Genomic DNA, 16,217 nt, shown 5'->3' on the forward strand with positions numbered 1-16,217 from the left:
CAACAGTCTTCGAGGGGCACCCAACCGTCTTGTGCCTAGCGATGAAACGTCTGGGATACTCAAGGCACACGATTAGTCCGTAAACGCATTGTCATCAATCACCAAAACACCTTAGGGATAAATATGCCCTTACAGGGGGCACCGCACACGGCTGGAATAGATCAATAGATCAACTTGTGTGTCTAGAGGTTCCCCCCTGCCCCCGTATATAAAGGAGCAAGGAGGGAGGCCGGCCGGCCCTCTATGGCGCGCCAGGAGGAGGAATCCTCCTCCTAGTAGGAGTAGGATTCCCTCTTTCCTACTCATACTAGGAGGGGGAAAGGAAGGGGGAAAGGGAGAAGGAAAGGGGGGAGCCGCCCCCTCTCCTAGTCCAATTCAGACCAGAGGGGGAGGGGCGCGCGACCTGCCCTAGGCTAGCCCTCTCTCTCTCCACTAAGGCCCATAAGGCCCACTATTTCTCCGGGGGGGGGGGGGTTCCGGTAACCCTCCGACACTCCGGTTTTCTCCGAAACCACCCGGAACACTTCCGATGTCCGAACATAGTCGTCCAATATATCGATCTTTACGTCTCGACCATTTCGAGACTCCTCATCATGTACGTGATCATATCCGGGACTCCGAACTACCTTCGGTACATCAAAACACAAAAACTCATACTACCGAACGTCACCAAACTTTAAGCGTGCGGACCCTACGGGTTCGAGAATTATGTAGACATGACCGAGACACGTCTCCGGTCAATAACCTATAGCGGAACCTGGATGTTCATATTGGCTCCCACATATTCTACGAAGATCTTTATCGGTCAAAACCGCATAACAACATATGTTGTTCCCTTTGTCATCGGTATATTACTTGCCCGAGATTCGATCGTCGGTATCTCAATACCTAGTTCAATCTTGTTACCTGCAAGTCTCTTTACTCGTTCCGTAATACATCGCCCTGCAACTAACTCATTAGTTACAATGCTTGCAAGGTTTATAGTGATGTGCATTACCGAGTGGGCCCAGAGATACCTCTCCGACAATCGAAGTGACAAATCATAATCTTGATTTATGCCAACTCAACAAGTACCATCAGAGACACCTGTAGAGCACCTTTATAATCACCCAGTTACGTTGTGACGTTTGGTAGCACACAAAGTGTTCCTCCGGTGATCGGAAGTTGCATAATCTCATAGTCATAGGAACATGTATAAGTCATGAAGAAAACAATATCAGAAAACTAAACAATCAAGTGATAAGCTAACAGAATGGGTCAAGTCAATCACATCATTCTCCTAATAATGTGATCGCATTAATCAAATGACAACTCATGTCTATGGTTAGGAAACATAACCATTTTTGATTAACGAGCTAGTCAAGTAGAGGCATACTAGTGACACTCTGTTTGTCTATGTATTCACACATGTATCAAGTTTCCGGTTAATACAATTCTAGCATGAATAATAAGCATTTATCATGATATGAAGAAATAAATAATAATTTTATTATTGCCTATAGGGCATATTTCCTTCACGATTTGTCATGAAAAAGTGTTTGGTTTGACATGCCTAAAAATCGGACATTGGCTGGATATTCGGATTCAAAATTTTTTACTGACCTGGTGAGATGTTTTAAGAAAAAGAGCCCTGGTGAGATTTACCACGGACTCAATCTTTGATGCCGGTTGGTACGGCTCCAAGGTTCGCTGCCGTGCCACAGACCCATGCTGACCGGACGAATTGCCCCGTCGTCTCTTGGTAGCGACGGGCATCCAACAAGACCGACCGAATCGCGATGGAGACCTGGGTCCGCGCCGCCGTGGAGGCCATCCACTCGTCTCGAGCCCAAGCCGTCATCTATCTCGCCGGCGGCGCCTCCCAGGTACCGCCCTCTTCTCGGCAGCTCTACTGTAAATTTGTACTCGCCAGATTCCCAACTGTTGGACACCTCGACCGCCGCAGGCGCTCGGTTGGCTCCTGTCCGTGCCCGGCGCTTCTGGCAGCGTCCTCGAGGTCGTCGTGCCCTACTCCAGGGCCTCCATGGCGCAGCTGCTCGGCAAGGTAAACGCACCCGCATACTCTCGAACTCGAACTCCTTTGAACTTTTCTAGGCACTCATCTGACTGACTGACTGACTGACCGACCATGCTTTGGTTTCCAGTTGCCCCTGCAATTCACAAGCAAGCAGGCCGCGGAGGACATGGCACTGGCCGCGTTCAACCGTGCCCTGAAGCTTTCTGGGCCAGGTCTGTGCCTCTGTGGGTGTCTGTCTTCTCTAACTTCATAACGCTCGATCTGTGGATCATTCTGCATACGAGCTTACAGTTTGCACACGACATAATCTGTGTTTGCTATGAATTTAAGTAATTGGGTGAGAATACTCTCAGGTCTACAAGTAATGGGTGTTGGATTTACTGGGTCACTCGCTAGCGCACGCCCAAAACATGGTGACCACAGGTATGCCTCGCAAACTCCCCTATACAGTAGCAATAATTAGAGGAACAAAGAAACCACCAAAGCTTTTACAGTTATCCCTTTAGTGGTTCTACTTCTCGGTAATGTTTACAGCACCTAACCCAAAGCTTATCAGTCATTAGAGTTAGTTTTCTTTTGCGAGAAGTTATTAGAGTTAGCTAGTTAACTGAGTACAAGTTAACCTGTTATTGACACGAATGCACTTCTTGCTTACAATTTTTTTTAATGTGCCTATGTCATTTAGAGCTTTATTGCTCTAGTTTCTATGGCATAGGAGCCTGCATACATGATGTATTACACAAAATTCCCAGCTTTTGGAGTGTCAGGGCATCTAAGTTTGTTAAGTCTGCGTCTTTCTGCTCTATATGATATTTGACACTCATGTTCAAATAGGTTTTATGTGTCAACGCGCACGCAAAATTGCCTCAGGACATCACATGTAACATTGTCGAAGGTACTACCAAAGCTCTTTACTCTTAACAAAGCATTTCTCCTGGAGTCAATGTCATGATTATGCTCTGTTTCTGGGCAATTTTTGCATCCTGGCATTTACAGTACTTTTTTGAGAAAAACTTCTATAGCATTTTTATGTAGGGTTTACGGAGCAGAGAGGAAGAAGACAAGGTCTCAAGCTGTTTTGTGCTTAAGGTTTGTTATATATACTAGGTCTCACTGGTAACAGTTGATTGGGCATCAGATTAGCGAATAGGAGCAACCAATCCTGAGAGTGTGATCATCGTGTCAGGACCAACAGTACTTTTCCTTAAACGATATTCCCAGTTAGCTCTCCCTTATAAAAATCTACTGCGCTCCAGGCAATCGCAGATGCATGCAGAATTTCTGCAACCATTCAGTCAGACGTTCAAGAACCTGAAATTCCAAAAGAAAGTGTGGAACAATTTGATGAAGACCAAGAGCTCCAGCAAGTTATTGATGGTCAAGTCTGCATGAAAGTTTACCACTTTGCTGGTATACCCTGACACTCAAAATTGCTCTCTTTTTCGTACTAGAATTGTTTCATTTTCATTCTTAATCATATTATTATTCGTCATTTGTAGATCCAACGGAAAAGAACTTCGACAGGAAACTAATTCTACCTGGTTCATTCAATCCCTTGCATGATGGCCACCTTAGGTTGTTAGAAGTTGCATCAAGGTGAGATGTAATCAAATCAAACATTTGCACAGCTGGATTATGTCATTCTAAAAATTGGCAAGGCGAAATATATCAAAATTATACAAAGTAATGTGTAAAATTTTCTCTGCTAAATTGGAAGGTGAGATAAAATGAAATTAACTATTTGTACAATTGAATTTTGTCATCCTAAAATTTATCAAGGTAAAATATATAAAAATGGGTACGGAGTAATGTGGTGTAAAATGTACTCTGTTAAGCTGGAATGTTTTTTACAGTGGTGACTTAATGGAAAACTGATAATGCAATAGCGTTTCAATATAGCTGTTTGTGTAGCAAATATCTACATCATTTTATTAAAACCTTTCACTTGTTGAAGCCCACAAACAGTAATGGACCTTTTATTTTCATGAATCTGCTCATTGCAGCATGTGTGATGATGGGTTTCCGTGCTTTGAGATATCAGCAATAAATGCGGACAAACCCCCCCTGTCTATTGCAGAAATTAAGCGCCGTGTCGAGCAATTCAGAAAAGCAGGTATGCATATGACTAACTGCTGTGGTGCAAAATATTACAGTCGTACTTGGATTTTCTTACAAACTATTTATCACGTGGCCTACCCTCTATTTTGCTATTTTCCTGGTGCTCTTATTCGATTGCTATGCCAATCTAATAAATGTGCTTTAGTTTGAGGTTACAGAGATATATAATTTTGTATTAACTCGTGTAGTCATCTTTGCTGATATATCGTTTAGCAGTGATTCTGGGACACAGATGTGTCCAGACATGTTCCTTACTCCGTTTCATCAATCACCATCTACTACCTCTGTTTCTTTGGCTTTATGTGGCAAGATAAAACTATGTTTATCTGTAAGGGAAAACTCATCCAATTAATCAGTGATTATGCGAGTCTTTGATTCTTTCTGATGCAGGGAAGAATGTGATCATATCTAACCAACCGTACTTTTATAAGAAAGCAGAACTTTTCCCAGGCAGTGCTTTTATAATTGGTGCAGACACTGCAGCTAGGCTTGTAAATGTAAGTTTGCTTGAGTTGACCGTTAAATTACAGATTAGTTAGTTTGCTTTCTGAGATTAGCTTAACAACTGTTCCCTTTTTCATTAAATATAATTAATAATGAAATGCTTTGTGGCATTCTTCTAAATGAAAAGGCAGTGCTCCTGCCGGTTCCTCAGATTTTTTGTATACATAATTAATAATGAAATGCTTTGTGGCATTCTTTTAGTTTCTTATCAGCTTATGCTTACTTCCGAATATGAAGTGTGATATGCCATTTAGTCATGTGAAAGAAAAACCCAGCGTCTACTGACATGGTTAAGTGAAAAAAAAACTGCTCAACTCGGCATTTACAGTATTGAGCTCTATTAAGCCCAGATTGCATTTCTGCATTGGTTTCTATGAATGGACACACCCCCACCAAAAACATGTTAGTAAAATGATATATCCAATTCCAAAAGGAAGCCTTTTCCTATGCAAGCAAATCTTTTCAGCTAGGCACCTAGCATCAGTGCAGCATTTAGTATAATCGTGAAAAGTGAAATTTCATGTGCAGCTGATTTAGATGCCATTATTGTAAGTTATAAACATAAACTGATTTGTTATTCAGGATATATTTGGCTGAATCATATAATTCTCGAATTCAGTTATTGAATGCTATCTTAGAATGGATGTTCGACAATTGAGTGTTTTATTTTTCAAACTAAATGAAGTTTACTCATGGCAGCCTAAGTATTATGGAGGTGACTACAACAGAATGCTGGAGATTCTTCTTGAATGTAAAAGCACTGGCACAACATTTCTGGTTGGTGGTCGAGAGATTGAAGGAGTATTCAAGGTATGAAATGGCCTTGATGTTTTGTTTTACATGCACTGAAATTCTTTGTCTGCTCATGTACTTCACTATTTGTTTTGAAGGTCCTTGAAGAATTAAATATTCCAACAGAGTTGAAGGACATGTTTATCTCTATACCAGAGGAGAAGTTCCGCATAGACATTTCATCTACTGAATTAAGAAAAAAACAAGGGCTCTGATGTCTCGAACACTTGGTCCTATCCTACACCAGATTCAAGATGTTTTTCTCTTGGGCGAAGCTTTGCAAATAGTCATGGCAGTGTTTGATTTCGTAGTTTTGCCATGCAAATAATAACTGTTATGTTTGTATTAGTAAAGGCAAAAACACATTCCATTAGTACTACAGATGTCAGAAGGCGATGGTGGCCCTGTTATTTTTTTCTTGAAAGCCATGTAATCTTTCTGTTTGTCTTTTTGGGTATGCTGTTATTGGACACTTTTCATGTGTCATACATGTACAGACTCATCGGTGTCACAGTGGATACTGTTTTTGAGATTATAGCATCAGAGGTATTCTCACATAGATTGCTTCGCTGATGGAGTATGCTTGTATACATTAATAGGTACCGTACATCTGGATGCTAGCAGTCAGGTCTGAACTCAACTGGTGTTTCATCAACTTCGCCTATCTGGGACTTGGTTCGTGCAATCATATTTTCTTATAGCAGGTTCATTTTTCTTGAAATCTACTCCAGGATCTTGGTTGGAATTATTATTATGTCCTGACAGCTTCATGGAGTTTATTTTATCTGAACTTCGTCTTGACAGGGCCTCTTGGTATTTTGTTGAGCAAATTGGAATCAACCTTCTCATAGAACTTCTTGATGTCTTGGCCACCCCTTGCAACGAGATGGTCCACTTCTGTCTCGTAATGTTGGTACAACACTGGCAAAGTGTGGGCACACAAGAATCCTGTGAAAGTAAGAAACACATACTACTTGTTATACTATTTAGAAATTTCAGTTTTACATTTTTCTGTGAGACTGCATTAGTTTATGTGTTCTCCTAGCATCCTTTCTGTAGTTACTAGTTAGTTCCACCTTCTGTATTTGGTTTTCTTGAACGTTACTATTTCTGTTCTACTTACCAAGGTAGAGTAGGCTTGTGAAGCTGCAAGAACCTCCAATCACTGACAATAACAGCAGGGATCCTACCACCTTATAACAATAGTAACAATTTGAATGTCAGTACAAGTTTAAGTTGAAGAGCAATAGCAAAATAACGTTGTGAACTATATTGGCTAAACGTTGATTTGAGTGGCATGTCATGTCTAATCTGGTTGATTCAGATCTCTTAAGTGTTTCTGTATTAATCCATAATGTCGATCTGGAACAAGACTTGTCACATGGTTTGTCTTTTCTTGACTAAGATAGCAAATAAGAGAATTTCGTACCATGAGAAATTTCTTCAGATCCTTTCCACATGCGATATCATAAAGAAGAGATGCAGCATATTCCAGTTTGTGGTGAATGGTCAAGGCCATTTCTCTGAAGGCGTGTTCGGAGACGACGACTTGTGGTATCCTTGGCGGGGCCCTGCGATTTGAAATTGGTCAGCCGACCTTTTGAAATTCTTTAAAGCTAAATACTGGGACAATTACTCAAAAAATAAATAAACACTGGGATATCTCCTCTCCGTGGAAAGAAAGGAAGCCATGCCTGTCGAAGAGCTGCGCAGCATTTGACGCAATGAAGATGGCAAGCATTGCGAAGATGGCGATCTGGCAAAGGAGCGGAACTGCATTGTATTCAACCACGTCGAACAGGAACCATGTCAACGTGGCCCCAGCGAGAACCCCAGCAGACACGTTCCTGTTCTTCCACAGCAGAACGTCCGCAGCTGCAACCAAAGCCCAACATCGGTGTCCATAACTACGTCGGCTTGGGGAGAAACTATGGTGATGCAGATAGTGTAGGGTAATTGCTTACAAACAGAACAAGAATGGCGCACCTTTCCCTCCCCCCAGGATCCGGTGGATCGACTTGTGCCTGTGGAATGGCCCTGTGACGTGCGGTCCGTGGTCAGGATTGCTGGGAAAATGTGGCGGCATGACTTCACGCGTTTGGGATGTTCACCTGATTGATTTGTTAGATGTCTGATCTGTTTAGTTGCAGAAATTGCGTCTTTATAGGCACCTAAATGCTAGTATGAGCTCTAAAGGGTAAGCCTATGTTGACAAGGAAAGGATAGCTTGGCCTGTAGGAGGATGAGCAATTGAGGGAGGGGAATAAACGGGTGCAGGGCAAGGGTTTCCTTCAACCAGATGTTTTCTTCGTCAGAGCCCAGACTGAAGCAAGTTTAGCTGTTTGCCAGTAGTTTATGCCAGAAGCTTGCCGGAACTGCACCTTGATGCTCTGTGAACATCAATGGGGTTCTGACCGTGACACGCATCAATGTGAACTTGCGACGCACCCCAGCGTTTCTGCACTCGCCGTCTCCTACTCAAGTGTGAGAGCTTTTGTGACCCGGTGATGAAGATGCCGTCTTTCTTACTCCGCATTTCTGACGGCGCTCTCGTCCCAGCAGCCTCCTTATTCCAGAAACAACTATCGCCATTTCGCCATTGCTCAATGTTGGAAAATCTGTTCAACAAGGCACTTTTATCGGTGTGCTCCACGGTCACCCCACTTCAATTAACAAACGTAATCTGCACAGCAAACCTTGGACATGTCTCGCTAAGCAGCAGCAGCAGCGTGCTTCACGCGACCCGAGCTCTGAAGCAGTGCCGGAGCCCCAAGCACTCATTGGAATGCCCGTGCTCCACCGTTTACGCAACCGTGCAATGCAAAAGCTTTACGAAGTTTTAGCGGCACTGTTCCAGATAGAGCATGGCGCGGGTGCCGGGTGCGCTGTTCTCTTGCTACAAATAGTATGCCAACCCTCTCTTGTGCTCCCAAAACCACCAGACAGAGTAATCCTTCACTGAGAAGCCATGAAGCCCTGCACGGTGCTGTTCCTCGTAGCCGTGCTCACCGCGTCGGGCGCGGTGCGCGGGGCGTCCATGGCAGCGCGCTCGGAGTGCGACCCATGGGCGCTGCGGCCGTGCGCCCCGGTGATCCTCTGGAGCGCGCCCCCGTCCAGCGCGTGCTGCGCCAGGCTCCGGGAGCAGAGGCGGTGCCTGTGCAGGTACGCCAGGAACCCCGACCTGGGCAGATACATCAACTCCCAGAACAGCAAGGAGGTCGCGGCTGCGTGTCGCGTGCGGGTTCCTATGTGCTAGGCTAGCTAGGAATACACGCGCGGCGCGGTTGTGTGAGCGCCGTGCTATTATGCTGTGTTCGTCTTGGCCGTCTCCATTTCTGACATGCTAGCTATTAGCAGTGCTTTGTGTGTCATTGCCATCAAATGTGCCTGTGGTGTTGATGATCGTGTCTTATTGTTTGGTTTGTTTGTTTTCAACATATGATTGCACCAACAAGTTATCTGGCACTAAAACCAGTCCTATACTGACAATAACGAAATGAAGTGCTCATGCTACTCCCCTGAAACCAACACTACACGAATCCAAAAGCAGGTGCATTTCCCTGAACATTGTTTACAACCATGTCTTCTAGTACGCTTCAGGAGGTTCTTCTTGGCAATTCCAGGTCCGCGCTGCTACCCTCCAGCATCTCGACGACTCCGCTCATCGACGGGCGACTCGCAGGCGCGGTCTGCGTGCACCACAGCCCGACTATGATCATCTTCCTCACAAGCTCTCTGGTGTCGCCATTGACGTCCGAAACACTGTTGCAGAACTCATCCAGGTGCTCGTAGAGCCACTGGGCGAAATACTTGCTGGTGGTGTCAGCACCAACCCTGACGTGTCTCTTTGCCCTGACCATCTCCAGGACCATCACGCCATAGCTGTACACGTCGGACTTGTTAGTGACCGGCCCGAATCTCCTGGACACCACCTCAGGTGCGTCGTAGCCATCTCTCTCCCTCGCACCACGAGTAGATGCTTCGCATAGGTTTGCTACACCAACATCGGATATCTTTGGGCATAGCTCCTGATCCAGCAGAATGTTCCGGGGTTTGATGCTGATGTTCATGCCGTTAGCACCGTCATCGCCATGGAGATAGTCGAGACCTCGCGCCACGCCCATGGCAATGTCGAACAGTTTCTCCCAGTACAGCCATAGCGAGTAGTTCTCCTCCACGGAGTCATAGCTGCTGAGAGCATAGCTTTCCAGGGAGCCATTGGGCATGTACTCGTATATCAGAGCCCTCGTCGGCCCCTGCAAGCAAAACCCCAGCAGAGGAGCGACGTTGTCGTGAGATATTGCGCCGATGCTCTCGACCTCCTTCAAGAAGTCCTTGTCGCCTCCTTTAAAGTTCTTCAGCACCTTCACTGTGATCTGCCGTGCGTCGCGGAGGTTGCCTCTGTAGACATCGCCATGGCTGCCTTGGCCCATCCTGTGAGCAAAGGTCCTTGTCATCCTTTCCACTTCGGAATAGGTGTATCTTTTTGGATGATGAGCTCCCAGTTTTGGTTCAGATGGCTCTTTGCTTGGAGGGGTGGTCGATCCCTCCACAGGAGGCGACAAGCCGCGGTATTTCTTATGGCAGATGAAACAAGTGGTAAGAAGCAGGAGCAGCAGGAAGATGCCACCAATGACTCCTACTATTATATCTGTATAAACAATAGGGGGTTTAAAATGCAATGCATTGAAATGAAATGGCAAGGAAATCACCAACTTCCAAACTCTTGAGCTAGTCTATGTGTGTACTGTCACTCTATGGAGTAAGGAAACATAGTCAGAAAAAAAAAGTAACCACTTACATATTCTCTTTTTGTAATCTGAGGATGCGCCGTTCCCTGTAATTTTGTCAAACAAAATATTAGCTTATACTAAAATTTAGAATAAACGACGGCAAAACAATTCTCAATTGAAAAAAATTGTTATCAGGTCGCTGTAAGCCTGAAAGCAGAAGGTACTACCTGTGTTTTTGTTCCGGTTCTGCAAGTTGCTCTGCAGCTTCACACTAAAACCAGAGACCTTGTCGTAGGAGCGGCTCCACAGCATGACCCCGCCGTAATTGGGCGCGCTTTCGACCATCGGCAGCACCTGCGACACGAGCGTGTCCGCGTCGACGAACCCGCTGCCGGCAGCATCCAGCGACGCCGGCAGGCCGAGGTACACGAACGCCGACGGCAGAGCCGCCGTCCACTGCCCCCACGCGCTCTGGAGCGTGCCCGCGTCCCCGCGCGCGAACTGGCACGGCGGGTTGTTGTAGAACTGCACCCACACGCGGTCGAACAGCCCCGTGGCGAGCGCGGTCTTGAGGGACGCGTCCGGGAACGGGCACTGCGGCGCCGCGGTGAGCATGTACTTCTTGCCGCCGGTGTCGCCCTTGTACAGCGACGTCAGGCTCCTGGCGAGGTCGTCGTAGTACAGCGACGGGGCCTCTATGTCGAAGTCGACGCCGTCCAGCACCGCGTCGCCGAGAGGGCGGGGCGCGGCGGCGCCGGCGGCGGTGCCGCCCAGGAAGTTGTCCCATAGGTAGGTGGCCACGGCCTGCGCGTCGGAGGGCGAGGACAGGTTGTACCCGAGCGCGCCGCCGCCCATGCTGAGCAGCACCTTCACGCCGGCGGACTGGCATGACGCGATGTCGGCGGCGAGGGTCGCGCACGACCCCGAGGGTGGGTCGCAGTGGTCTGCGAGGTTGAGGACCGGAGCACGGCCGGCGCCGAAGATGGAGAGGAACGCGAGGTTGACGTAAGCGTAGAGTCCCGTGCCGCATGTGTCCCTGAGCGTGCCCTCGGTGGCGTTCTGACCCCAGTAGACGGCGATGTTGGCGGTGTCCGCCGCCGCCGCCGCGGCGAGGGCGGACGCCGCAAAGAGCAAGATCGTGAGAATGCCGGGCTTGCCGGGCATTGTTAAAGTCTTAAAGATGGCGAATGTCTTTTGTGGCGTGTGCGGTGTGCTTATATATACGACATATATCCAACAAGCATACGTGGAAGGAATGGTGTTGTTATTTTCTGGGATAAAGAACCGGGATGCTGCAAATGACAGGATTGTCGTGTTATCTCCTGTGCATGGAGTAATCAGGAGACCAGCGGACATATGGAAGCCGCTCTGTTTGTCCCAATCGCAGCGGACATATGAAGTATTCAAACCGTTTACAGATTTATGCAACACTGGAGCAAGTGTGCAAGAGCAATATAAACCCTGTCAACTCAAGAGCACTTTTGGTGGCAGTTCGAGGCCGGTTGTGCTCCCCTCAAGCATCTCGACGACTCTAGTCATTGTTGGACGATCTGTAGAACTTAACTGAATGCACCACAGCCCAACCACTATCATCTTCCTCACAACCTCGGTGATCTCTCCATTAATCTCAGAAGCACTGATACAGTATTCATCCAAGTGTTCATAAATCCATTGTGGGAAATATTGGCTGCTAGATTCAGTGTTTGGACTGATATTCTTGTCCCTTGCCCCAACCATCTCAAGAACCATCATTCCATAGCTGTACACATCAGACTTGCTACTTACTGCTCCAAATTGCTTGGAATAAACCTCCGGGGCAATATAGCCTATTGTTCCTCTTGCACCACCAATGGAGATGACACTTTCTTTATTGAGGCACAGCTTGGCCAGTCCGAAATCGGAGATCTTTGGACAGAAGTTTTGGTCCAATAGAATGTTGTGGGGTTTGATATCAAAATGCACAATGCGAGTATTGCATCCTCTGTGCAGATATTCAAGTCCTCGAGCAATTCCCACTGCTATTTCAAATAATTTCTCCCAACCTAAAGTATTTCCACCTTCGGAGCCATCTTTAAAAGCATACCTTTCAAGTGAACCATTAGGCATATAGTCATAAATTAGTGCCCTTTTGGTTCCTTCCAAGCAAAATCCTAAGAGAGTAACAACGTTGACATGAGAAGTTCTACTAATGCTAGCTAACTCATTGATGAAATCCTCGCCATCAGTCTTGAAGTCCTTTAGCATCTTGACTGCTATCTGACGACCATCAGAGAGGTCGCCTCTGTAAACAGCACCAAACCCACCTTGACCTAGCTTTTCAGCAAAAGATCTCGTCATTCTTTTCACTTGTGCGTAAGCGTATCTTTTCGGATGGACCGTTCCATTCTTTTGTAGGTAGGACTCAATCCTGGCTGTTTCCTTTGATTTTCTTTTGCATCCGTACTTCTTGTAGCCCAACCAGAACGCAAAGAAGAGTAGACATAGCATAGGTATGCTCGAGCTGACTGCTATTATATCTGCGCAGAAAATTTGGAGGGAGAAAGGCATCAAAAGGGGAACCCACTTACACGATCTTCCAGTTAACAACTGGTTTATTTGCATTTTGTTTACTGCATCACAGTAGAGGCATGAAATCAGTGCAACTATAGAAGAACACAATATCTAGTGTCATGCAGTACAGAGAACCTCGAGTTATTGAAGGCCATTGTTGACAAACCTACTGTATTGTATATTCTAAAAGGCTAGCTATATTATATTTGCATCATAAACTCTGAATTAGCCTGCATGTCATGAACTAGTGCCACTTTTCAGATAAACCGGACACGGTTGCTAAGTACATACTCCCTCCGTTCCAAAATATATGACCCAACTTCGTACTATAGTAGTACCAAGTTGGGTCATCTATTTTGGAACGGAGGGAGTACATATGAAGCAGAGTTTGTTACAGATGCAATATGCAAAACAATTTATCATGTGGTTGAGAGATATTTCTTACATATTCTCGTTGTTTTCTTCGAGTATTGACGACCTGCAAAATTTGAACATGAGTGCCTATGAGTAGATGGAAGATGCATTTATTCACAAAATATAAACTTTACACTTCACAACTGATACAACAATTAGTTTATCATACAAACTTAAAAGGAAGGTAACATTAGTAATTTTATTGCAGGAACAACTAGTCCTCATTTCCCAAGAATAAAAGTGATCATCATTTCTATGTACAAACTTTGACAGAGATAGTTTTAACATTTCCATGTAACAGTCATTTCTTTAGTTTCTTAAAGAAAGAAAAATCATCACTTGAAGTTGATCTTACTTCCTAGCCATAAAATCTGGACCTATTGAAGTCTCTTAGCAATTTTAGGATCAATGGTGATGGATTTGTTTGAGATCAAAATGGTGTAACTGTTAATTGTCCACATACCACATGTCCTCTGTATTTCAGTGCAGATACTCATGTCAATGTGTAAGTGAATATTGCCAAGTGACGAAAATGATTTACTCCCTCGGTCCCTACGATCCACATTAATTGACTCAGCCTTTATTCAATATTGTATAAAGGTTGTACAGAGGCTGCGTCAATTAATTTGGATCGGAGGCAGTAATTATTTTTGCACATGAGAAAATGGCGATGATGCACTTTTGATTTTGTTCTCAGTACTAATCATCCAAAAACGACCAGGACTAAGTTCACAATGCAATGCAGACCTAGACGCATCATTCATATCGATAAGTCATGCCCAAAGACAATTAGAGCAACTCTAATCCATCCCTAATAATTTCGTGAACTCCCCAAAAAAGACTGCAATTTTCGGGAGTTAAGCCCATCTAACCCATCCCAAACAGATGTCTAAATCCCAAAATATTTTTGGGAGCTCCCAAAACACACCCTTCCCGAGGCTGATGCCGAGGAGGAGGCTCTAAACGCCACCATTGGTGCCTCTGTAGCCGAGGCTGGCGCCAGGTCCATTAGATGGAGGTTGAGGAGGCCCATCGGTGACCACATGTGTACTATTTATAATCAGTTTGATCAGTGAAATATATTTCCTCCATTTCAAAATACTTAAAGTTCTAGGTTTATCTTAACTCAAACATCTTTAAGTTTGATCAAGTCTATTGAAAAATACAGCAACATCTACAACATCAAATTAGTTCCATTAGATACATCACAAAATAAATTTTCCTACTATATATTTATATGATCTTCAGCGCAAGGAAGACTATGTGAGCATGGTGTTAGAGTCAAGTCCATTTAATATCCAATTCAGGCGAGCTCTCGTAGGGGGTAAATGGACTGCGTGGGTGCATTTAGTTAGACGGTTGATACATATTAACCTTGTGGGTTTTGCACGGTCAAATCTATGTATATGGATTTAATCGACTCTGGACCAGTTATTTTGGAGGATTACTTCAAAATTAATTGCAGGCTCTCTTACACCTGACGAAACAAGTTGGCCCGAGAGAGAATGCCAAATACACCTAGACGGCAACTTCTGCAAAGGAAAAGCTTCAGATTCAGAGAACTTACGGGATTTACTGCAAGTATTATCGGAGTGTACTAGGCCGTCAGGGCACAAGCAGCCTATGAAATCCCCGGTCCGACTGTGACCGCACCGTCCCTTGGAATTGGCTCCCTCGCACTGGGTACATGCAGTGGGCCTCCCGCTCTCGTTCCATCCCAGCTGGAATTCCTGACGAAGAAGATTGGCATATCCACTCCCGTTTGTCCATCCATGGTCAGTAAAGTTGATCTCGCCGTATTTGTGCACAGGCAATTGTATGACTTGGTTGCACGCTTGCACCCAGTTGCCGGCGGGCACTGCATCATCCGGAAGCACGAACGATAGCCCAGGACCAGGACCATCTTCAAAGCTTTGGCAGCTGATCGGGTAGATGCTACTCGGTTTGTAGAAGGTAAAGTTGAAGTTGCAGCCGATGAAGAAGATAAGGTAATCGACCGTGCTGTCAGGAAAGTACAGCGGCGATCCCTCTTGAAAAGTGACGTTGCGGCCGATTCTTGGTCTCGGGCAGGGGTTGAGGTCGTCGTCGACGTTCGGGTCGGCTAGAGAGACGGTTGCGAGCGCGCCGTCGATGCCCTTGACCGTGTAGTTGGCGGTGCCGTTGAGCTGCAGGATGGGCTTGTTGTCGTCGCAGAGGATCCCCAGGCCAGGGTAGCCGCAGTAGGAGTTGTCGTTGCCCCTGAGATCTTTTGTCTTCCCGACGAGATAGAACGGGTAGCTGATCCTCACGTCCCCGCATGTGTAAGTTTGATTCAGGCACATGGAGGGGTCGTAAGCCCCATCATCGGATGAATCGCCATGGGAGGCGGCGACCCAGAGGAGGAGAAGCAGCAGCAGCCGGTGGCATATCAAGAGAGGCATGGCTATGGGCTAATGGAGTTAGGCGAACGAGGGCCTCTTTTTTCTTCCCCTCTGGTTTGGTGGCTGTCTGCACCGGGCCGTTTGTTTCTTGCCGCTGCTCCTCCTCCGCGTTTATAAGTGGCGGAGGCCTTGCGAGTTTCTCCGGCGGCTGGCTGGCTTGGAAGGCCCCTCTTGCTCAAACCTTTGACCAGTCCGGTCTCGCGCACACATAACGCGAGTGTGCCACGCAAGTCGTCTGCTGTACTGCTACCTCCCGTCGTTGTTCCGTGGAGACTGGTGTGGTATACTTTATTCAGTTTATTGGCCCAGCCGCGTCGAAGAAAGGCTTCTAGCTAGTCGCCGATGTACACTTTTGTCTTCCACAGCAGGTTTTTAAAATTTGGGAATCGCTAAGTTCTCTTAATAGTCTCTGTAAAAACAGTGCACCTGGTGTTGGTGGTGATCCAAGCTGGATCCCTCCCAGCTACAAAAAGAACAGCACATCTAGACGTACCATATCTAGATGTATTTAGATGTGCCGTAGCCAAACCTAAGAAAGAATAAGGACCACGTCAAAACTCTTCCGAAGACCTACTGCTGATGAAGGTACTACATGTTTGTCTAATATAAGAGCATCTCTAGCCGCCCCTCCAGACCACTTTCTTTGAACCGGTGATGTAAAAGGACAAA

At 45.9% G+C, this 16,217-nt stretch overlaps 4 protein-coding genes across 4 annotated transcripts; 1 reads left to right on the forward strand and 3 right to left on the reverse strand.

Annotated features, from left to right (window-relative positions):
- The first annotated feature begins 1,656 nt into the window (after nucleotides 1-1,656).
- LOC123061827 (uncharacterized) lies at nucleotides 1,657-5,925 on the forward strand. Its single transcript, XM_044485107.1, has 12 exons — nucleotides 1,657-1,865; nucleotides 1,946-2,044; nucleotides 2,145-2,229; nucleotides 2,371-2,440; nucleotides 2,852-2,912; nucleotides 3,053-3,106; nucleotides 3,274-3,427; nucleotides 3,517-3,613; nucleotides 4,021-4,130; nucleotides 4,526-4,632; nucleotides 5,339-5,449; nucleotides 5,530-5,925. The coding sequence occupies exons 1-12, from the start codon at nucleotides 1,779-1,781 to the stop codon at nucleotides 5,644-5,646; spliced, it is 1,152 nt and encodes a 383-aa protein (XP_044341042.1). The 5' UTR covers nucleotides 1,657-1,778; the 3' UTR covers nucleotides 5,647-5,925.
- Nucleotides 5,926-5,939: 14 nt separating this feature from the next.
- LOC123061829 (reticulon-like protein B9) lies at nucleotides 5,940-8,078 on the reverse strand. Its single transcript, XM_044485109.1, has 5 exons — nucleotides 7,418-8,078; nucleotides 7,126-7,306; nucleotides 6,861-7,002; nucleotides 6,555-6,624; nucleotides 5,940-6,379 (listed from the first exon to the last, which is right to left on the reverse strand). The coding sequence occupies exons 1-5, from the start codon at nucleotides 7,515-7,517 to the stop codon at nucleotides 6,213-6,215; spliced, it is 660 nt and encodes a 219-aa protein (XP_044341044.1). The 5' UTR covers nucleotides 7,518-8,078; the 3' UTR covers nucleotides 5,940-6,212.
- Nucleotides 8,079-8,840: 762 nt separating this feature from the next.
- LOC123061826 (brassinosteroid LRR receptor kinase BRL3) lies at nucleotides 8,841-11,520 on the reverse strand. The gene is made up of 3 exons (XM_044485106.1): nucleotides 10,392-11,520; nucleotides 10,233-10,268; nucleotides 8,841-10,082 (listed from the first exon to the last, which is right to left on the reverse strand). Exons 1-3 carry the CDS (start codon nucleotides 11,518-11,520, stop codon nucleotides 9,028-9,030), a joined length of 2,220 nt encoding a protein of 739 aa, XP_044341041.1. The 3' UTR covers nucleotides 8,841-9,027.
- LOC123061825 (LEAF RUST 10 DISEASE-RESISTANCE LOCUS RECEPTOR-LIKE PROTEIN KINASE-like 2.4) lies at nucleotides 11,520-16,211 on the reverse strand. The gene is made up of 3 exons (XM_044485105.1): nucleotides 14,696-16,211; nucleotides 13,160-13,192; nucleotides 11,520-12,680 (listed from the first exon to the last, which is right to left on the reverse strand). Exons 1-3 carry the CDS (start codon nucleotides 15,546-15,548, stop codon nucleotides 11,629-11,631), a joined length of 1,938 nt encoding a protein of 645 aa, XP_044341040.1. The 5' UTR covers nucleotides 15,549-16,211; the 3' UTR covers nucleotides 11,520-11,628.
- Nucleotides 16,212-16,217: the final 6 nt, after the last annotated feature.

The sequence above is a fragment of the Triticum aestivum genome, chromosome 3A (genome assembly GCF_018294505.1).
Source record: "Triticum aestivum cultivar Chinese Spring chromosome 3A, IWGSC CS RefSeq v2.1, whole genome shotgun sequence".
NCBI classification, from domain to species: Eukaryota; Viridiplantae; Streptophyta; class Magnoliopsida; order Poales; family Poaceae; genus Triticum; species Triticum aestivum.